Source organism: Chiloscyllium plagiosum, chromosome 25 (assembly GCF_004010195.1).
Source record: "Chiloscyllium plagiosum isolate BGI_BamShark_2017 chromosome 25, ASM401019v2, whole genome shotgun sequence".
Taxonomy (NCBI): domain Eukaryota; kingdom Metazoa; phylum Chordata; class Chondrichthyes; order Orectolobiformes; family Hemiscylliidae; genus Chiloscyllium; species Chiloscyllium plagiosum.
This window is the reverse complement of record NC_057734.1, coordinates 51,843,495-51,866,810: the sequence shown is the minus strand read 5'-3', so window position 1 is coordinate 51,866,810 and position 23,316 is coordinate 51,843,495. Positions and strand designations below refer to the sequence as shown.

Sequence of the window (23,316 nt, the reverse complement as noted above, 5' to 3'; positions counted from 1 at the left end):
TGGAATGAGCTGCCAGAGGAAATGGTGGAGGCTGGTACAATTGCAACATTTAAGAGGCAATTGGATAGGTATATGGAGGATAGTGGGTTAGTGTAGTTTAGGTGGGCTTGGATCGGCGCAACATCGAGGGCCCAAGGGCCTGTACTGCGCTGTATTCTTCTATGTTCTATGTTCTATAACTCGACATTTGGATACAGAACTGGCTCAAAGATAGAAGACAGAGGGTGGTGGTGGAGGGTTACTTTTCAGACTGGAGGCCTGTTACCAGTGGTGTACCACAAAGATCGGTGCTGGGTCCACTGCTTTTTTATACAAATGGATTGGGTGTGAACATAGGAGGTATAGTTAGTAAGTTTGCAGATGACACCAAAACTGGAGATGTAGTGGACAGCGAAGAAGGTTATATTAGATTATAACAGGATCTTTATCAGATGGGCCACTGGGCTGAAGAGTGGCAGATAGAGTTTAATTTCGATAAGTGTGAGGTGCTGCATTTTGGAAAAGCAAGTCAGAGCAGGATTTGTACACTTAATGGTAAGATCCTAGGGAGTGTTGCTGAACAAAGAGACCTTGGAGTGCAAGTTCATAACTCCTTGAAAGTAGAGTCATAGGTAGATAGGATAATGAAGGCGGCATTTGGTATGCTTTCCTTTATTGGTCAGAGCAGTGAGTATCAGAGTTGGAATGTCATGTTGCGGCTGTACAGGGCCGCTTTTGGAATATTGTGCACAATTCTGGTCTCCTTCCTATTGGAAGGATGTTGTGAAGGTTTGGAGGATTTGAGCTATAGGGAGAGGCTGGGGCTGTTATCCCTGGAGCATCAGAGGCTGAGGGGTAACCTTATAGAGGTTTATAACATCATGACCATGGATAGAGTAAAGAGACAAAGCCTTTTCCCTGGGGTGAGGGAGTCCGGAACGAGAGGGCACAGGTTTAGGGTGAGAGGGAAAAGATATAAAAGGGACACAAGGGGCAGAGGTTGGTGCGCGAATGGAATGAGCTGCCAGAGGAAGTGGTGGAGGTTGATACAATTTCAGACTTTAAAAGGCATCTGGCTGGCTATAAGAATAGGATGGGTTTAGACCGTTATGGGCCAAATGCTGGTTAATGGGACTAGATTAGGTTAGAATATCTGGTCGGCATGGGCGAGTTGGACCGAAGGGTCTGTTTCCGTGCTGTATATCTCTCTGATTCTATGAGGTGCCAGGGTCCAGGATGTCTCAGAGCGGCTGCAGAATGTTCTTAAGGGGGACGGTGAGCAGCCCGAAGTCATTGTGCACATTGGGATAAATGACATAGGTAGAAATAGGGATGAGGTGCTGCAGAGTGATTGTAGAGTTAGGAAAAAAGTTAAAAACCAGGAGCTCATTGGTGATAATCTCCAGGTTACTTCCAATGAAACATGCTCGTAAGGGTAAGAACAGGGGAATACGGCAGATGCTTGCATGGCAAAAGAATCAGGAGGGTGAACAGGGGGTAGGGATTCAGATTTTTAGATCATTAGAATATTTTCTGGGGCAGAAGGATGGGTTGCACTTGAACTGGAGGGAGACCAATATCTTGGCAGCCAGGTTTGCTAGTCCTATAAGGGAGTGTTTAAACTAGATTGACAAGGGAATGGGATTCTCAATAGCAGGGAGGCAAGTGCGAGCCTCGAAGGATCTAGAGTAATCAGAAATAGTAAGTTGAAGAGATAGGTCAGTCTGGAACACGACAGGGAGCAAGGAACGCCTGGTGGATTAAACTGCATTTATTTCAATGCAAGAGGGCTGACAGGTAAGACCGATGAACTTGGACAGATACGTGGGACCGGGATATTATAGCCATTACAGAAACATGGCTAAGGGAGGGACTGGACTGGTAACTTAATGTGCCAGGGTACAAGTACTTTAGGCGGGACAGAGATGGTGGGAAGAGGGGAGGCGGTGTTGCATTTTTGATTAAGGCGTGTATCACAGCAGTAGTCAAGATGAAATAACTTAAGGATCATCCAGTGAGGCCTTGTGGGTGGAGCTAAGAAATAAGGGGATGGTGACGTTATTGGGGTTGTACTATAGGCCCCCACTTAGTCAACGGGAATTAGAGAAACAAATATGCAGGAAGACTGGGGAGACTTGCAGGAGCAATAGAGTTGTCTTAGTAGGGGATTATAACTTTCCTAACATATACCAGGACTGCCAGAGTGTTAAGGGCTTAGATGGGGTGAAATTTGTTAAGTGCATTCAGAAAAGTTTCCTCAAGCAGTACAAAGTGGGTTCTACTTGGGAAGGGGCAAAGCCTGACTTTCTCTTGGGAAATAGAGCAGGACAGGTGACGGAGATGACAGTAGGGGAGCACTTTGGGATCAGTGACCATAGTTTTAGACAGGACCTTGCAGGGGTTGACAGGAGTAGTTTGTTTGTAGGCAAAGGGACCTCTGGCAAGTAGAAGGCCTTTAAAAGTGAGATAGTTTGAATTCAAGGTCTATATGTTCCTGTGGGGGTGAAGGGCAATGTTGGCAGGAATAGGGAACCCTGCATAACAAGAGATATTGAGACTTTGACCAGAAAAAAGGAGGCATGGCTCAGGCACAGGCAGCTGGGATCAAGGGAATCCCTGGAGGTATAAAGAGGATACAGGAGTTTACTGAAGGAGGAAATCAGGAGGGTGAACAGGGGGCACGAGGTAGCCTTGGCTGAGAAGATTAGGGTGAATCCAAAGAGATACTTTAAGTATATTAAAGGAAAAAGAATAACTAGGGAGAGAATAGGACCCCTCAGAGCCAGAGTGGATAGGAGATGGGCAAGGTCCTCAATGAATATTTCTCCTCTATATTTGCCATGGAGAAAGACATAAAGACTTGGGAACTTGCTAAAGTTAGTGGTGGTATCTTGAGGGCATTCCATATCACATTAGAGGACATTCTGGATGTATTAGAATGTGTGAAGATGGATAAATCTCCTGGTCCTGACCACATATATCCAAGAACACTGCAAGAGGCTAGAGAAGAAATTGCAGTGGCCCTGGCAGATATTTTTGCATCATCATTAGCCCCAGGTGAGGTCCTGGAAGACTGGAGGGTATTGAATGATGTACCATTATTCAAGAAGGGCTGCTAAGGAAAGTCTGGGAACTATAGACCAGTAAGTCTAACATCGATGGTAGATTAGTTACTTGAGAAGATTCGGAGGCATAAGATATACAAGCATTTAGAAAGACAGGGTTTGATTAGGAGTCGTCAGCATGGCTTTGTGAGTGGGAGATCATGCCTCATAAATTTGTTCTTTGATGAAGTGATCAGGAAGATTGACAAGAGCAGGTAGTAGGTGTAGTCTATATGGATTTCAGTAAGGTCTTTGATAAGGTTTCACATGGTAGGCTGCTCTTGATGGTTAGATAGTAGGGCGAGCTGCAAATTGGATTCAAAATTGGCTTAATGGTACAAAGCAGAGGGTAATAGTGGAAGGATGCTGGTTGGACTGGAGGCCTCTGACTAGTGGAGTGCCTCAGGATTGGTGCTGGGCCCATTGCTGTTTGTTATCTAGATCAATAATTTAGATGAGAATGTACAAGGTATATTTAGAAAGTTTGGTGATGGCACTAAAATAGGCAGTATTGTGGAGAGTGAGGAAGGTTATCAGAAATTGCAGCAGGACCTTGATCAGCTGGGGAAGTGGGCCAAGAAATGGCAAATGGAGTTTAATATAGATAAATGTGAGGTCTTGCATTTTGGAAACTCAAATCAAAGTAGGAGTTTCATGATGAATGGTAGGGCCTTAAGTGTAGTGCAGCTGAGGGATAAAGTGGAGTCACAGGTAGACAGGGTAGTAAAGGCGGCTTCTGGCGCACTGGCCTTCATCAGTCAGGACACGGAGTATAGAAGTTGGGATGTTATATTGTAGTTATATGGGACGTTGGTGAGGCTGCTCTTGGAATATTGTGTTCAGTTTTCAAAGTTACAAATCACACAACAAAAGTTATAGTCCAACGAGTGTAATTGGAAGCACTAGCTTTCAGAGCGCTGCTCCTTTATCAGTTAGCTGTTTCAATGAAGGAGCAGCGCTCCAAAAGCTAGTGTTTCCAATTAAATCTGTTGGACTATAACCTGGTGTTGTGTGATTTGTAACTTTGTACACCCCAGTCCAACACCGGCATCACCAAATTCAGTTATCAAGTTTGTTATAGGAAGGATGTTATTAAACTGGAATGAGTGCAGAGGAAATTTACAAGAATGCTGCCTGGACTCAATGGTCTGAGTTATAGGGAAGGGGTTGGACAAGCTCTTTTCCTTACAGCGTAATAGGCTGAGGGGGGACCTTATAGAGGTGTGTAAGATCATGAGACAAGAGGTAAAGAAACCTTTACTCCCTCCCAGGCCCTGCCCTTCTTAGTCCACCCGAGGAATCAACCTCAACCATTTGACTGCAGAAGAAGCCAAAGCTACCAAGTTCTGATCTCATGTTTTCAACCCTTTCATCTCAGAAAAAGAAATCTTCAAGCAGGCGATAAAACAGCAATAGACAATGTCTGCAATGATAACAGACTGTTCTTATTGTCATCATTATAAACATCTTTTGCTCGTACCTACTTTTAATCATTGTATCTGCATTTTAGGTAATAGCTGTAGCAATCGAAAAACTGAAAGAGGGCTCAATCAACCGTACAAATTCACAGTTTACATACCAATCTGCAGACATTGGCACTTACTTCTTTTCATCAACAAAACCAATCCACTAGCTTATCACAATCAACACCACCATTTTGTTGTTGCATCCACTGTGACTTCCTTATTCACTTTCTCTTGCCTTTAGTAATTTTTTTTGAAGAGGCTACCCAATTTATAACTGTTTAATGGGCTAGTGAAATGAACACTAGAGATCCCATGGACCGGGAGAAACGTAAAAAACAGCAAACTGATTCAATGGAAGCAACAGTAGTTTCAAAATGGAAGGAGAAAATTTAGCAAGAGACATCATGGACATCCAAACATTTTAGGATCAGGAGGATGGGCAAGAGGTTTAGGTCTCAAAAATAAATTTAAGTGACATTTGATTGAAAATAAGGAAATAAAGACTTAATAATGAATTGATCATGAAAGAAGAGGTAAAGGGTAAAGAAACCAGAGTTACGAGGAACACTAAATAAACTACAAAATAGGCAAATTGCCAGGAGTTAATTATTTTAATGCTAAATTAGTAATAGACATAAATGAGGATGTTTTAGTTATGATCTTCTGAAAATCTCTTTATTCATTACAATGTCTCCAATGTCACTCCATTGCTCAAGGACAAGGGGAAGAACACAAAGTACTGAACTGAGACAATAGGGAAACGGTGTCTGAGCATTTGGATAAATATGACCGGATCATTGGAAAAATAGTAGTAGATCACAAAGTTCCTTAAGGTTATTCCACCATTCAATGAGATCACAGGGATCCTGTCTCAATTTCTAAAGGGTAAATCATGTCTAAATAATCTGCCTAAACTTTCTAAGTAGCTCACCGATGATGTAGATAAGGGACTGGATTTTATGAGATATCATGATTCCCCCTCCCCAACACTCACAGCTGGGAGGCTGCCAATGACAATACCAATTGCCCAACTCCCTTCGATATTTGGCAGGACTATGGTGCAGTGGTAATGTCACTGGACTAGAAGTCTAAGAAGATTGTCCCTAGAACAGTAATTCAGAGATGCAGGTAATACTCTGGGTAGCCGTGTTCAAATCCCACCATGACTGATACTAACATTTGAATTTAATAAAAAATCTCGAATTGGGCTGATACGGTGGCTCATTGGTTAGCACTGCTGCCTCACAGCGCCAGGGACCCAGGTTCAATTCCCGTCTAGGGTGACTGTCTGTGTGGAGTTTGCATATTCTCCCTGTGTCTGCATGCGTTTCCTCCCATAATCCAAAGATGTGCAGGTTAGGTGAATTGGCCATGCTAAATTGCCCATAATGTTCAGGGATGTGTAGGCCAGGTGCATTAGTCAGGGGTAAATATAGTGTAGGGGAATGGGTCTGGGTGGGTTACTCTTCGGAGGGTCGATGTGGACTTGTTGGGCCGAAGGGCCTGTTTCTAGACTGTAGGGATTCAAATTCTAATTCAAAAAAACGTCTTAATGATTACCAGGAAACCATGGTCAGTTATCAAAAAAAACATCTGGTACACGAATGCCCTTACTTAGTCTGACTTACCTGTGACTTCGGATGTACAGAAATGCGGATGGTTCTTAACTGCCTTTTAAAATAGCCAAGCAAGTTACTCAATTGTATAAACTCACTTAAAAAGTCTCAAAAATGAAATAAAATTGGATGACAATCTGACATTGACTTTGGCATCAGAAACAGCAATATCAAACTCAGCCGCCCTGTAGACCTTGCAAATCTTTCTTATCAACATCTGGGGGCTAGTGCTAAAATTTGCAGAATTTATCACAGACTAGTCAAGCAGTAGCTTGAAATGGTCTTACTCTCAGAAATATACTTCACAGGTCATGTCCCAGGCAACACCAAAACCATCCCTAGGTATGTCTTATCTCATTGTTGGGCAGACTCAGCAGAAATGGGGCATGATTTTATACAGTTGGGAGAGAATTGCCCTGACAGTCCTCAACATTCACTGTGGATCACTTTCCCAAGTCAAAGAAAACTTGAAGGAAGCATGGAGAGTAGCAAAGGTGCGCAGGATGGATTTTGTGGAGGATTTCAACATTCAACATTAAGAATGGCTTCGCAGCAGAACTACTGACAAAGCCAGTCCGAAAGAATGTTGCTCCTGGACTGGATCTGTGGCAGGTGGTAAGAGAATCAAGGAGGAGGAAAAACATACTGGACGTCCTCTCTCAGATACCTACTTCAGATACACCTGTCGGAGTGACCACAACACACAGTCCCTTCCAACTGTTGTGTGGTACTATCTTCACACTAAATGGGATAAACTTCAAATAGATCGAGCAACTCAGAACTGAGTGTCCACGAGTCATTGAGGGCCATCACGTCGCAAAATTGTACTGCAACACAACCTACAACCTCATGGCACAGCAAATTCGCTATTTAGTCATTAATAGCAAAGCCAAGCGATCAACCCTGGGTCAATGAAGAGTGCAGTAGGGCATATGAGAAGCAGCACCAGGAACACCTAAAAATGAGATGTCAATCTGAACCTACGAAACAGGTCTACTTGTGTGTCAAACAGCATAAGCAGTAAGTGATAGGTACAGCTAAGCAATTCCACAATCAACGGATCAGATCTAAGCTTTGTAGTTCTACCACATCCAAATCCAGATCCAGTTGTGAATGGAATTAAACAATTCACTGGAGGTGGCAGCTCCACAAATATCTCCAACCTCAATGATAGGGGAGCCCAGCACAACAGTGCAAAAGACAAGCTGAAGCACTCACAACAATCTCACTAGAAATACCGAGTGGATGATCCATCAGTTTCCTCCACAAGTCTTCAACATCACAGATGTCAGTATTTTCACTTCACTTCAAGAACTGGCTGAAGGCATAGGATACTGTAAAAGCCATGGGCTCTGACAACATTTAAGCAATTGTACTGAAGTCTTGTACTCCAGAGGCAGGGACAGTATCATTGCACTATAAGAGCCCCAGTTCCTCAGGGCAGATATTTTCTAATCAAACTGTTCAGGGATGCTGTTACACACCTCTAGAACAGATAGAACTTGAACGTGAGCCTCCTGTCTCTGAGATAGGGACATTAGCACTGCACCAAATGGAGCCAGTTCCTCAGGGCAATGTCCTAGGCCTAACCATCTTCACCTGCTTCATCAATAACCCTTCATCCATCACTGCATCGTTGATGATTATGCATTGCTGAGCATGATTCAAGACTCCTGAGATACTGAAGTAGTCCTTGTTCATATGCAGTAAGACTGGGACAATATCTAGGCTTAAGCTGACAAGTGGGAATTAACATTTGTGTGACACAACTGCTAGGCAATGACTATCTCTAACAAGACAGAATCTAATCAGTGCCCCATGACATTCAATGGCATTAACACTGCTGAATCCTGTACTATTATCCCAGGTTTACCATTAACAGGAAACTGAACTGGACTAGCCATATAAATACTGTGGCTACAAGAGCAAGTTAGAGATTAGGAACCTGTAGTGAGTAACTCATCTCATGACTCCCCAGACCTTAACCAACACCGACACTACATAAGTCAGGAGTGTGATGAAATATAGAACGAGTGCAGTTTTAACAATACTCAAGAAGCTTTACACCACCAAGGAAAAAGCGGCCCACTTAATTAGTTCCACATCCAGAAACTTACGCCACCACTGACACTCAGTAGCAGCAGTGTGGACTATCAAAAAGATACATGGCAGAAATTCACCAAGGCTGCTTAGGCAACACCTTCTAAACCCAGTACCAAAGCCATCTGGAAGGACAAGAGCAGCAGAGATATGGGAAGACCACCATCCCCTCTAAAGCTGTACACCATCCTGACTTGGAAAGTGCCCTTCCTCCATTGTTTCTGAGGGAAAATTCTAGAAACTCTCCTTAATGGCTTTGTGGTCTACCTATACCAAATGGACTGCAGCAGTTCAAGGAAGCAGCTCACCAAACCTTCTCAAGGACAATTAGTGATGGGCAATAAATGATATTACACATCCCTGAATGATTTTTCAAAAACAGTCACCTGAGCTCCTCATGGTTTGTTGATGACAATCTGGTATTACAGGCCTCTCATTTTGGACCTCTCCCAACTGACAGAATTCTAACAGGTCACATTCCTGAATATTTTATACTGATGCCTCATCTTTTCAATCTTATTAAATGACTTGGATGAAGAGCCAGCTGCATATCCAAATTTGCTGATGATATTGAATGGGGGGGGGGGGGGCATGCAGCATCATGTTGGAGCTGGGCACAGCAAGTTGCTGAGGGGCATTAATACGTTAAGTTCACAAGCAAACCTGATTCATAAAACAGTGATTCTTGAAATAGCCAACCACTTGGTGCATGGGACAAGTTGTGTCAACTCTGTGACATTCACTTCAAGGTAACTTGGCCAGGGTAGCTATCAGGATTGTGTAAAAATACCAGGTTTTGAGTCAAGAGAGGAATGTGCCAAAATACTGCTGAAATAAATAAGCTTAAAACATGCATTTTGAAAACTATAGAGGGCATTCATTGCACACAGAAATTAAGAAAACCTTTTAATCTTCACATTACTTGAAGCAATCAATAGACGGCAATTTTACCTTATCTTGACTGTTCAGTTCCTGGTATGGGATGTGTGCTGGAAGATATGTATGAAGCACAGCACAGAATGCAAGACCATCGTTCCAACTACTGCTGAAATTTGTGATGTCAATATTCTGTGGTGGGAGAGGGGGTGAAGACAAAAACAGAGATTTTTGATTATACTGTATTAATGATAAAATATAAAAATCTTGCCCATACCTTTTGAATTTTTCACAAAATTTCTGGGCGGATCACACTTGAACTCTAATCGAACATGATGCCATATTTCATTTCTGGGGCAGTTACATAACTGAACCCATCCTTCCATTGTCTCAGCAAATGTATACAAAGAACAATACAGCACAGGAAACAAGCCCTTCAGCCCTCCAAGGCCTGTGCCGATACATTTTGCCCTTACAAACTAAAACTGTCTTCACTTCGAGAATTTGTACCCTATTCTTGTATTTGTCCAGGTGCTTCTTGAATGTTGCTATTGTGTCTGCTTCCACCACTTCCTTTGGCAGCGTGTTCCTGGCATTCACCACCCTTTGTGTGAAAAATTTGCCTTGCACATCTCTGTATCCCCTGGTAATTGATCCCTTCACCCTAGGGAAAAGCCTCATACTTTCCACTCTATGCATGCCTTTCATAACCTTATAGAGTACTATTAGGTTGCCCTTAAACTCCTGTGCTCCAGTGAAAACAAACCCAGTCTATCCAACCTTTCTTTACAGCTAAAATCCTCCATACCAGATAACATCCTGGTAAACATAGGACAAACAGGAAGAAAGTTAGCCACCAGGATACACAAACACCAGCTAGCCATTCACTTGGAGGTCGCCACTGATGATGTTACCTAGCCAGGTAATGAAACGTCTGGATATTAAACCTACAGCTCTGCGAGCAAAGCTACACCCTAATCCTGGTAAATCTTTTCTGTACACTCTCCGAAGCACCCACTTCCTTCTGGTAGCGTGGTGACCAGCACTGTATGCAATATTCTGACTGTGGCCTAACTAAAGTTCTATAAAACTGCAGCATAACCTGCCTCAATGAAGGCAAATATGCCATAGGACTTACTACCTTTGCTGCCACCTTCAGTGATCTGTGGATCTGCACACCCAAATCCCTCTTGTATGCAATATTCTGACTGTGGCCTAACTAAAGTTCTATAAAACTGCAGCATAACCTGCCTCAATGAAGGCAAATATGCCATAGGACTTATTACCTTTGCTGCCACCTTCAGTGATCTGTGGAGCTGCACACCCAAATCCCTCTGCATATCAATACTCCTAAGGGTTCTGCCATTCACTGTATAATTACCACCTGCACTGGACCTTCCAAAGTGCATCACCTCACATTTGTCCAGATTAAACTCCATCTGCCATATTTCTGCCCATGCCTCCAACTGATCTATATCCTGCCATATCATCTGGCAATCCTCCTCACTATCCACAACGCCCCCAATCTTTGTATTATCCATGAACTTACTAAGTAGACCAACCAAGTTTTCCTCTAAATAATTTATGTAGACCACAAACAGCAGAGGCGAAAGTGAGTACTTCAGATGCTGGAGATGAGACTCAAGAGTGTGTTGCTGGAAAAACAAAGCAGGTGGTATTCCACAGGGATCAGTGCTCGGACATCTGCTGTTTGTGGCATCCAAGGAGCAGGAAAATCAACCGTTTCAGGCATGAGCCCTTCATCAGGCTCCAAAAAGGTCAATTGCCCTGCTCCTCGGATGCCACAAACAGCAGATGTCCGAGCACTGATCCCTGTGGAATACCACTAGTTACAACCTTCCATTCCAAAAAGCATCCTTCCACTGCTACCCTCTAGGTCCTATGACTAAGCCAGTTCTGTATCGATTTTGCCTGTTCACTCCTGATACTATGTGACTTCTTCATCTTTTGTAACAGTTTGCCATGGGGAACCTTGTCAAAGGCTTTACTGAAGTCTACGTAGCCAACATCAACCACTTTTCCGTCAATCATCTTTGTCACATCCTCAAAGAACTCAATCAAGTTAATGAGGCAAAATCTCCCCTGCACAAAATTATGCTGTCTACCGCCAGTCAGTCCATTTGCTTCTAAATGCAAATAGATCTTCCCCTGGAGAATTTTTTCCAATAATTTCCTTACCACAGACATGAGACTCACAGATTTGTCATTTCCTGGACTATCCCTGCTACCCTTCTTAAACAATGGAACAACATTGGCTATTCTCTGGGACCTCACCTGTGGCCAAACAGGATACAAAGATGCCGGTCAATGTGCCAGCAATTTGTTCTCTTGTCTCTCAATATTCTGTGATAGATTCCATCAGGACCTGGGGTCTTATCTACCTTAAAACCTTTTAAGACACACAACATATCTTCCTTTTTAACAGCAACTTGGCCGAGAAATTCAACACCACCTTCCCTGAGATCATCCTGTACCAATTCCTTCTCTTCGGTGAATACCAACACGAAGTCTTCATTTAGGTCCTCACCCATTTCTTTTGGCTCCACACATAGATTCCTTCCTTTGTCCTTGAGTGAGTCAACTCTTTCCCTGGCTACCATCTTTCTTCTTATATATGCATAAAAAGCCTTAGGGTTCTTAATCCTGTTTGCAAATGACTTTTAATGACCCCTTTTAACCCTTCCAATTCCTTGTTTAAGTTCTTTCCTTACTTTCCTCATATGCTTCAAGGGTTTTGTTGGTTCTCATCCTCCTAGAATGCTTCCTTTTTCTTTTTGACCAGGGTCATACATCCCTGGTCATCAATGGCTCATGTAACTTGCCATACTTATCCTTCATTCTCGCAGAATTGCTGTTTGAAATACTTCCACATGTCCGATGCTCCAGTTCCTGCCTAATATTCTTGTGGTTTGCCTTCACCCGAGGACTGCTGTTATCCCCATCCTAAGTATCTTAAAACTCACGGTATTATGGTCACTACTCCCGAAATGCTCCCCCACTGAAACTTCATTCACCTGGCCAGGCTCATTTCCCAAAACCAACTCTAGTATAACACCTTCCCTGGTTGGACTATTTACATAGTGTCAATAAACCCTCCTGAATGGTCCTTATAAATTCTGCTCTATCCAAGCCCCTAGCATGAAGTGAGCACCAGTCAATAAAGGGGAAGTTAAAATTACCCCCCACAACAGCCCTGCTTTTTTTTCCACATCTTTCCAAAATCTATCTGCATTCTCTCTTCACTATCTCCCATTGGCTGTTGGGAGGCCTGGAGTATAACCCAATATTGTGATTTCACCTTTCCTATTCTGGAGTTCTATCTTTATTGCTTCACTGCACGAGTTTTCTGATGTAGCCTCCCTCGGTACAGCTGAGAGATACTCCTTTATCAGTAATACAACCTCCCCACCCCTTTTGCATCCCTTTCTATCACACCTGAAGCATCTACATTCTGGGACATTCAGCTGCCAGTCCTGTCCCTCTTTCAGCCAACTCTTTGTAATCATAATGATGTCATAGATCTAAGTACTAACCAGAGCTCTAACTTCATTTACCTCGCTTATTATACTTCTCGCATTGAAACACATGCATTTCAGACCACCTCCTCTGCTCTTTTCAGCAGCATTTCCCTGCCTGCTCTTGTTCCTAGTCATGTTTGCCTTAGCTTCTCTCTCTCTCTCTCTCTCAATTTCAGCATCTACTGCCCTACTGCTCTGGTTCCCACCTCCATGCCACACTAGTTTAAACCGTCCCCAACTACTCTACCAAGTAACTCCCACCAAGGATATCAGTCCCACTCCTGCCCAGATGTAACCTGTCCAATCTGTACACATCCCACCTGCCCCAGAACTGGTCCCATGAATCTGAAACCCGTCCCCTCACACCGTCTTTTCAACCACATGTTCATCCTATATATCCTGCTGTTTTTACTCTGACTAGCTTGTGACACTGGTAGTAATCCTGAAATAACTACTGTTGAGGTCCTACATTTCAACTTTCTTCCTAGTTCACTATATTCTGCTTTTAGGACCTCAACTTTTTTTTTACGTATCTCGCTCGTACCAATGTGTACCACAGCCACTAGCTGTTCAGCTTCCCTCTCCAGAATGCCCTGCAACCGCTCAGAGACATCCAAGACCCTAGCACCAAGGAAATAACAAACCATCCTGAATTTGTTTGAGCCTATCTGTTCCCTGTATGATTGAATTCCCTACAACTATAGCATTGTTATGCCTATTTCTCCCACCTTCTGCAGCAGAACCAACCATGGTGATATGAATTTGGCTGCTGCTGCTTTCATAAGAGGCCATTCCCTTCACAACATTCAAGACGGTATATCTGTTTTGCAGGGGAATAGCCACACGAGATTCCTGCACTGCCCACTGAGAGCAGTGGTCACCCACTCCCTTCCTGCTTGTGGAGTCTAAGTTCGTGGTGTGACCACCTGTTTATACGTGCTATCAATGACATTCTTTGCCTCGTGTATGTGCAAGCATATCTGATGAAAGTCAAACTTGTACATTTGACAGAAAGAATAAACAGCCTACAATTGTTAACTTATAGATCATATTTATTTTCAGCTCTGACAGTAAATTACTGTTACAAACACACAGACCTTCTAATCATCCCTTCCTTCTATGAGGAATCATTTTATCTACAATTTACATCATGTATTGCCATCATGGAAGATGAGCACAAACTACCTCATGAACCAAGGCTGATCTAAATGACTGAAGTACAAGCCACTCAAATTTAATTTGTTTTATAGTGCAGCAAGTCTAATGCCAGAATCTTAACAAAACCTCAAATGTGACGATCCTACCTTTTTGTCTAATATCAATTGTAACCCCACTCAAAAGTATCTCTCTGAGAGATACACTGAGATTATATAACAGCCTCAATAGTAGGATTGCCAATCTGGATGTATTCCTGGAGATTTGACCATGTACCTCATCTCCAACCCCACAATTTGTAGTGATGTAAACTGTGCTGCAATCATAGATTCATACTGTACAGAGAAAACCCTTCAGCCCATCAAGTCTGTATGGTCAAAAATAAACTACGACCTATACTTGTCCCTTAACACAATGTTATGGCACTTCAACTGTTTATCCAAGTACTATTTAAAAGGTTGTGACGTTACCCGCCTTAACTATCTTCCCAGGCAGCGTATTCCAGACCTACCACTCTCTGGGGGAAAATGTTTTTCCTCAAAATCCCCTTTCAATCTCCTACCCTTTACTTTAAAATTATGTCCCCTTGTTCCCAAACCTTCGATGCTTTCTATCCAGGTGAAAGTGAGTACTGCAGATGCTGGACATTAGAGTCAAGAGCGTGGTGCTGGTAAAGCACAGCAGGTCAGGCAGCATCCGAGGAGCAGGAGAGTCAACGTTTCGGACAAAAGCCCTTCATTAGGAATGAGGCTGGAAGCCTTGGAGGTGGAGAGATAAATGGAAGGTGGTGTCCCTGGTGGGGGGTGGGGGGAGGCGGGGTGAAGGTAGCTGAGAGTACAATAGGTGGATGGAGCTGGGGGTAAAGGTGACAGGTAGGAGGGGAGGACAGATAGGTGGGAAGAAATATGGACAGATTGGACAGATCATGAGGACGGTGCTGAGCTGGAAGGTTGGAACTGGGGTAAGGTGGGGTGGGGGGAAATGAGGAACTGGTGAAATCCACATTGATGTCATGGGGTTGGAGATTCCTGAGGGTAAAGATGAGGTGTTCTTCCTCCAGGCATTAGGTGGTAAGGGAGTGGCGGTGGAGGCGGCTCAGGACCTGCATGACCTCAGCAGAGTGGGAGGGGAAGTTGAAGTGTTTGCCACGGGGCGGTGGAGTTGGTTGGTGCAGGTGTCCCAGAGATGTTCTCTAAAGCGCTCTGTGAGTAGGCATTTTGTCTCCTCAATGTCGAGGAGACTGCATCGGGCGCAACGCATACAGTAAATGACGTGTGGATGTGCAGGTGAAAATTTGATGGATGTGGGGTGGAAGGCTCCTGTGGGGCCTTGGACGGAGGTGGGGTGGGGGCAGGGAGAGATGGTGTGGGCGTAGGTTTTGCAATTCCTGCAGTGGCAGGGGAAGGTGTCGGGAGGGGATGGTGGGTTGTTGGGGGGCGTGGCTCCTCCCCTCCCAGGACCTTTCCCCTCCACAGTAGGAATTGCAAAACCTGCGCCCACACCTCCCCCACCCTACCACCGTACAAGGACCCAAAGGAGCCTTCCACATCTGTCAAAGTTTCACCTGCACTTCCACACGTCATTTACTGTATGCGTTGCTCCCGATACAGTCTCCTCCACATTGGGAAGACAGGATGCCTCCTTGCAGAGTGCTTCAGAGGACATCTCTGGGACACCTGCACCAACCAACCCCACCGCCCATGGCCGAACACTTCAACTCCCCCTCCCACTCTGCTGAGCTCATGCAGGTACTGGGCCTCCTCCACTGCCACTCGCTTACCACCTGACGCCTGGAGGAAGGATGCCTCATCTTCCGCCTCAGGACTGTCCAACCTCAGGACATCAATGTGGGCTTCACCAGTTTCCTCATTTCCCTTACCCCCATCTTACTCCAGTTCCAACCTTCCAGCTCAGCACCGTCCTCATGACCCATCCAATTTGTCCATCTTCCTTCGCATCCATCCGCTCCACCCTCCCCTCCGACCTATCACCTTTACTCCCACCTCCATCCACCTATTGCACACTCAACTACCTTCCGCCAGCTCACCCCCCTCCCATTTATTTCTCCACCCTTGAGGCTCCCAGCCTCATTCCTGGTGAAGGGCTTTTGCCCAAAACGTCGATTCTCCTGCTCCTCTGATATTGCCTGAACTGCTGTGCTTTTCCAGCACCACACTCTTGATTGCTTTCTACCCACCTTGTTCACAGCTCCATAGTCTAATATACCTCAATCAGGTTCCCTCTCACTATTTCTGCTGCAAAGGAAAAAAAAACCCAAGCTTATCCTGCCTCTCTTCATAGCTGAAATGTTCCAACCCAGGCAACATCCTGGTGAAATCCCTCACCATCCCCTTCAGTGTAATCAAATTCTGCCTATAGTGTGGTGACGAGAACTGCACATATACTGTGACCTAACCAAAGTTCTGTATACTTTTTACTCACTGGGATATATCTTTGCTCTGAGTTACAAACTACTTTTTTTGTTTAAAAACATCTGCCATTGTTCAGTATTTGCTTTTCCCAGTCTATTCCACCTAATTCTATCTTTATTCCTGTGTAATTATCCTTAATTAAATTTAGCACAGTTGTTCTGATCCACGTTTCCCATTCACAAACTAAATGCTAAATTCTACTACATTATGGTCACTATTACCAAGGGATCTCTTATTGTAAACCTGCCTCATTACACATGTCCAGATCCAAGAAAGCCTGAAGCTAATTAAATCCACAACGGATAAAAGCAAATTACTGCAGATGCTGGAATCTGAAACCAAAAGAGCAAATGCTGGAAAATCTCAGCAGGTCTGGCAGTATCTGTAAGGAGAGAAAAGAGATGACATTTCGAGTCTGACTGACCCTTTGTCAAAGCTTGAAACGTCAGCTCTCTTCTCTCCTTACAGATGCTGCCAGACCTGCTGAGACTTTCCAGCATTTTCTATTTTGGTAAATCCACAACGTATTAGTTAGAGATCTGTAGCACAGAAAAAAAGCCCACCCATCCAGTGTTTTTGAGAGTTATGGATGCAACCATGTAACTATTCTAATCCCAATTTCTAGCCCTCATAGCTTTGAATGCCTTGGCATTGCAAGTGCATATTTAAATATTCTAAAATATTTAATGAGGGTTTCTGCCTTTACCACCCTTACAGACAGCGAGTTCCAGATTCCCACCACTTTCTGGGTGAAAAAGTATTTCCTCAAATCTTCCTGCCCCTTCCCTCAATCTATGCCCCCAGTTAGTGATCCCCTCAAAGGGAAAAGTTCCTTCCTGTCTAGTCTATCTATGCTCCTCATTATTTTAAATACTCAATCATATCCTCCCTCAATCTCCTCTGCTCTAAGGAAAAACAATCCCAGCCTGACTAATCTCTCCTGAAAATGAAAACGTTTCAGCCCAGGCAATATTCTGGTAAATCTCTGCACCCTCAGCAGTGCTATCATATACCTCCTATAATGTGATTCCAGAACTGCACAGAATACTCTAGTGGTAGTCTAACCAATGTTTCAAACAATTCCAGTATAACCTCCATGTTTTAAAACTCCAAGTCTCAGTTAATGAGGCAAGTACACTATATGCCTTCTTAACCACTTTATTGACCTGCCCTGATATCTTAGGGACTTGTCGACATACACACCTAGGCCCCTCTGATCCTCAGTGCCCCAAGCACTGACTTCTGCTGGACCTCACTAAAAACAACTTTGTGCCAGAAAGGTGCCCCGAACCATCATCTCTGCTTCTTGCCACTCAGCATGTTGGCCCATCACTCTCCATATTTCCTCCTTGAATGCAGATCCTCAGTGCCCCAAGCACTGACCTCTGCTGGACCTCACTAAAAACAACTTTGTGCCAGAAAAGTGCCCCTGAACCATCATCTCTGCTTCCTGCCACTCAGCATGTTGGCCCATCACTCTCCATATTTCCTCCTTGAATGCATCCCATTATTCTGAGATAGATTTACTTGAAAGTTTCTGCTCCCAGTCCATTCTGGCGAAAACATATCTGATCTCGTTAAAATCAACCTTCCCCCAATTGAGAGTTTTGATTTCAAGCTCATCTTTGTCCTTTCCATAACAATCTCGGATCTAACGGAGTTATAAGTGCAGTCTGCAAAATGTTCTCCTGCTGATATTTCAATCACATTTACTTCACTTGCAAATCACTTTCAGTCTCTACCCTCTCATTCGTGATCAATTTAAAATGGGAAAACTTTTGCCCTATCTAGTCTACCCAGATTTCTGCTTGATTTTCTTCTTTCCAAAGAGAATAGTGCCAACTTCTTCAATCTTCCTTTGTGACTGAAATTTTTCATCTCTAGAACCATTCTCAAAGCTCTTCTGCAAACTCTCCATGCATTCACATCCTTCCAGCTTGTTACCTAAAATTAAAACCAGGATCTTCTCCTCTCTTATGGGCTATTATTTCAGGAAACTATCTCAAATTTTTCCAGGTGGTTGATTTTGTCAACTTGATTTTCAAACCTAAAGAAAGATTAAAATTACCCATGATTAATGTACCTCTCATTTTTATACCCCCTCATTCTCTCCTGATTTATTCTCTGTCTTATGGAACAGCTACTGCTAGGGGGTCAACTCCCACCAGTGTCTTCTCCTTCCCCTTGCTATTTCTTACCTCCACCCATATAAATGCTACATCATCCGATCCAAGATCATTTCTTGCTAATGTACCAATTCCATCTGATACTAACAAAGCCACCGCACTCTTTCTTGCCTGTCCCATCAAAAAGTCACATACTCCTGAACATTTAGTTCCCAGCTTCGATCTCTTTGTAACCATGGCGCCAAAATGACAATAAAAACATACCCACTAATCTATACTTATGTCATTAACTAATTTATTTTATTCTGAATACTAGACACATTCCAGTAAAAAGCCATTACTGCTGCTATTTAAACTGATGTGTCCACTTTGTCCTTATTTGCTGCTTTTCAAACTGATATACTTTGTCTCTTCCTGTCCCATATTGGGCATCATTATGAAAACAGATGTCCTGCAGTGCTATCATATCCTTTCACTTTGCAGACTATGCATCGGAGCTCCCGAGAATGTGTTTTGTTAGAAAGAACAAGGAGACAGTACAAAATAAAGGACATTGTTCTGAAGGGTGCAAAGGAGCAGGAAGACCTGGGTATAAATGTGCACAGGTCATTATTGATGGCAGGACAGGGAGACAGCACAGTTAATAAAACACACAGTATCCTAGACTTTACTATTAGTGGCATACAAGAATACAAGATCAGGGATGTTATGTTGAACCTGTATGAGACACTAGTTTTACAGAGTTGGAATTGTGTACAGCCTGGGCACCACAATGCAGGGAGAGTTTGCAGAAGAACTTTATGGGAATGATTCTGGTGATGAAAAACTTCAGTTATGAAGAAGGGAAGAAAAAGAAGACGAAGACGAAGAAGATTTACAGCCCAGGAACCGGCCCTTCGGCCCTTTAAGCCTGAGCCGATCCAACTGTACTGTCTAAACCTGTTGGTCAATGCCTAAGCATTTGATTCCCTCTGCTCCCCACCTACTCATGCATCTGTCCAGACACATCTTAAATGAATCTACCATGCCTGCCTCTACCATCTCTGCGGGCAACGCATTCCAAACGCCCAGCACCCTCTGTGTGAAGTACTTACCATGTGTATCCCCCTTAAACTTTCCACCTCTCACCTTGAAAGCGCGACCTCTCGTTATTGAATCCTTCACCCTGGGAAAAAGCTTGTCTCTATCCACCCCGTCAATACCCTTCATGATTTTGTAAACCTCAATCAGGTCCTCCCTCAATCTCCTTTTTTCTAATGAAAATAAATCTAACCTACTCAACCTTCCTTCAGAGCTAGCACCTTCCATAACAGACAACATCCTCGTAAACCTTCTCTGCACCCTCTGCAAAGTGTCCACATTCCTTTGGTAATGTGCCAACCAGAACTGTACACAGTACTCTAAATGCATGTCTTGTACAATTTTAACATGACTTGCCAGCTCTAATACTCAATACCCCTTCCAATGAAGGCAAGCATACTATATGCCTCTTGACCACTCTATCCACCTGTGCAGCAACCTTCAAGGTACAATGGACCTGCACTCCCAGATCTCTCTGCCCATCAACTTTTCCCAAGGCCCTTCCGTTCATTGTATCATTAACTCTAGAATTAGTCTTGCATCACCTCACATTTTTCTGGATTGAAGACCATCTGCCACTTTTCCACCCAACTCTCCAGTCTATCTATACCCCCCTGTATTCTCTGACAGTCCCTTATGCTTTCTGCTACTCCACCAATCGGTGTGTCATCTGCAAACTTGCTGATCATACCAACAGTGCCCTCTTCCAGATCATTTATGTATATTACAAACAACAGTGGCCCCAGCACTGACCCCTGTGGAACACCACTGGTCACCTTTCTCCATTTCAAGAAACTCCCTTCAACTACTACTCTCTGTCTCCTGTTGCTCAACCAGTTCTTTATCCACCTAGCTGGAACACCCTGCACACCATGTGACTTCACTTTCTCCATCAGCCTACCATGGGGAACCTTATCAAACGCTTTACTAAAGTCCATGTATATGACATCTACAGCCTTTCCTTCTTCTATCAACTTGGTCACTTCCTCGAAGAACTCTATTAAGTTGGTGAGGCACGATTTCCCCCACACAAAACCATGTTGCCCATCACTGATAAGCCCATTCTTTTCTAAATATAAATAGATTTTATCTCTCAGTACCTTCTCCAGCAACTTTCCCACCACTGACGTCAGGCTCACTGGTCTGTAGTTACCCAGAATATCCCTACTACCCTTCTTGTACAGGGGGACAATATGAGCCACCCTCCAGTCCTCCGGCACCTCACCTGTATTTAAGGATGCCGCAAAGATATCTGTCAGGGCCCCACCTATTTCCGTTCTCGCCTCCCTCAGCAACCTGGATAGATCCCATCTGGTCCTGGGGATTTGTCCACCTTAATAACCTCTAGCCTACCCAACACATCTTCCTATTTATGCCAACATGATCAAGACTAATCAAACTTCTATCTCTAATCTCATTCATCATCTTCCTCTCCTCAGTGAACACTGATGCAAAGTAATCATTCAGAATCTCACCCATTCTCTCAGGTTTGACACACAGCCTTCCTTCGTTATACTTCGGTGGACCAGTGCTTTCTCTAGTTACCGGTTTGCATCGTATATAAGAATAAAATGCTTTGGGATTCTCCTTAATTCTGCTAGCTAAAGCTATTTCATGACCCCTTTTAGCCGCTTGATTCCTCGTTTTAGACTTGTCCTACTCTTCTGATATTCTTCCAGGGCCCGTTCTGTTCTTAGCTGCCTAGTCCTTATGTATGCTTCCCTTTTCCTCTTGGCTAGTCGTACAATTTCTCCTGTCATCCACAGTTCACGAATCTTGCCCTTGCTATCCTTTGCCTTCAATGGGACATGCCGATCCTGCACTATCTTTAACCTATCGTTGAAAGCCTCCCACATCTCAAATGTGGACTTCCCTTCAAATAGCTGTGCCCAATCCACATTTCCGAGCTCCTACCGAATTTTGATATAATTGGCCTTGGCCCAGTTTAGTACTCTTCTCTTAGGACCACTCTCTTCTTTATCTACGATATTCTAAAACTTACAGAATTGTGGTCACTGTTCCCAAAGAAATCTCCCACCGCAATTTCTACCACCTGGCCTGGCTCGTTCCCTAGTACCAGCTCCAATATGGCCCCTTCCCTTGTCAGACTATTGACATACTGCTCTAGAAAACTCTCCTGGATGCTTCTTACAAATTCTACCCCATCCAGAGAAGTTGAGAGAGAAGATCAAGAGAAAATCTGATCAAAATGTTCAAGATTTGGACAGGTTGGATAGAACAGATGTGGGAAAAGTTGTCCCACTTATAAAATGAATCAAGAATGCGAGGGCTCAGTTTTAAAATGAGAATTGGAAAATTGCTTTTTCAGTCATGGTTAAATTTTGGTATGATTATTTATAAAATGATTATTTAAAAAGAAACAATTTGCAGGGCAACAGGGAAAACACAGCTGTTTAGTACTACGTCATAATGCTCAGTTGGAGAGTCAGATGCATACATGATTGCCAGAATGGCCGCCTTCTGCACTGTGACAATTCTGTGATTCCATAAAATTGTATGCCTTATGACTTGGTGGACAAGCTTGGGAGAGTCAGAAGCTGAGTAATTCGCCACAGAATCTCCAGCCTCTGACCTGCTCCTGCAGTCACAGTATTTGAATGGCTATTCCAGTAAAGTTTCCATAGTGAGATTGAGGTTGTTTATGCTGGGGTTGCAGTGATGGCAATTATATCAAATGCTGATTCTCTCTTATTGGGATAAATTTTGCTTGGTATTTCTGTGGCACTAATGTTATTTACTACTTAACAGCCCAAACTTGGATGTGATCAAGGACTTGCTGTACATATGATTTGGATGATGAAAGACTTAACAAACAAGCCACGTCTTTTTCAATATATAGTTTGTTATATCACACTGTAAACTTTTGCTATAAATTCTGCATCCTACAGTCTATACTCCACAACCACCCGATGAAGAAGCAGCGCTCTGAAAGCTAGATCTTCCAAATAAACCTGCTGGACTATAACCTCGTGTTGTGTGATTTTTAATTTTGCTATACATAGACACTGACTGTTCCGGTAGTTGAGGAGTTACAAATGGTGCTGAACATTGTGCAGTCATGTGAACCTGGCAGCTAAAGTGAAGGAAAGACTGGCAGATCCTGAAGGCAATTATTTTTCTGCCAGATCCAGCTTACTAATGCCATTTAGGTACAATCTTCCATCAAAACCCCGGCCCCATATTTATGATTCTCTTTCCTCCTACTCTCCCCAGGTACTTCTTCCAACCTACTTCAATAGATAGATGAAGGAAAGCACCTTTTCTGAATTTTCGCAGAAGGCCCACCTGTGGATGTAAAGAATGGCAACTGCTTTTCCTTTGCCAATGACTGCAAAATCTGTGCCATTCAATTGCCAGGTTCAGAATTGCATAGTGCTGCAGAAGTGGTTCTTGACTAAACACTGCCCGCCCACAATTGATTATGGTTGCATCTCATTGCCAAGGATCTTGCATCACCCTGCTACCAGCTGGATACTTTTAATGCTCCTGAAAGGATTTTGGCTCCGAGAAACAGCCCATTGTCGCTTTGACAGATGTCCCCATATCATTAAAAAATAAGCAAACAGGCATTGCAGTAGTAAATGTCAAACTCTTTTCATAAGCAGGTTCATTTAATGTTGCACAAAAACTCTCTTTTGTAACCTTTTGAGAATTACTCTACCGAGAGATGACATCATCATACGTGTTGTGACACTCAGACATCACACGTACTATAAACAGCTGACTGGGAACTGCTCAGAATTCAAAGGAGGGGTTTTTGAAATGGAAAACCTTTGTCACAGCATTTTCACTGTGTGTAGGAATTTAGTCTTAATATAGTCT

At 43.5% G+C, this 23,316-nt stretch overlaps 1 protein-coding gene across 5 annotated transcripts in view; it reads right to left on the bottom strand.

Annotated features, from left to right (window-relative positions):
• Positions 1 to 23,316, bottom strand: part of specc1la (sperm antigen with calponin homology and coiled-coil domains 1-like a) — a 294,908-nt gene that overhangs the window by 22,916 nt on the left and 248,676 nt on the right. For all 5 annotated transcript variants that reach the window (XM_043716192.1, XM_043716191.1, XM_043716194.1 and 2 more), the window contains one exon: positions 9,217 to 9,333. In XM_043716192.1, the coding sequence (XP_043572127.1) occupies positions 9,217 to 9,333 (117 nt within the window). The remainder of the gene's footprint in view (positions 1 to 9,216; positions 9,334 to 23,316) is intronic.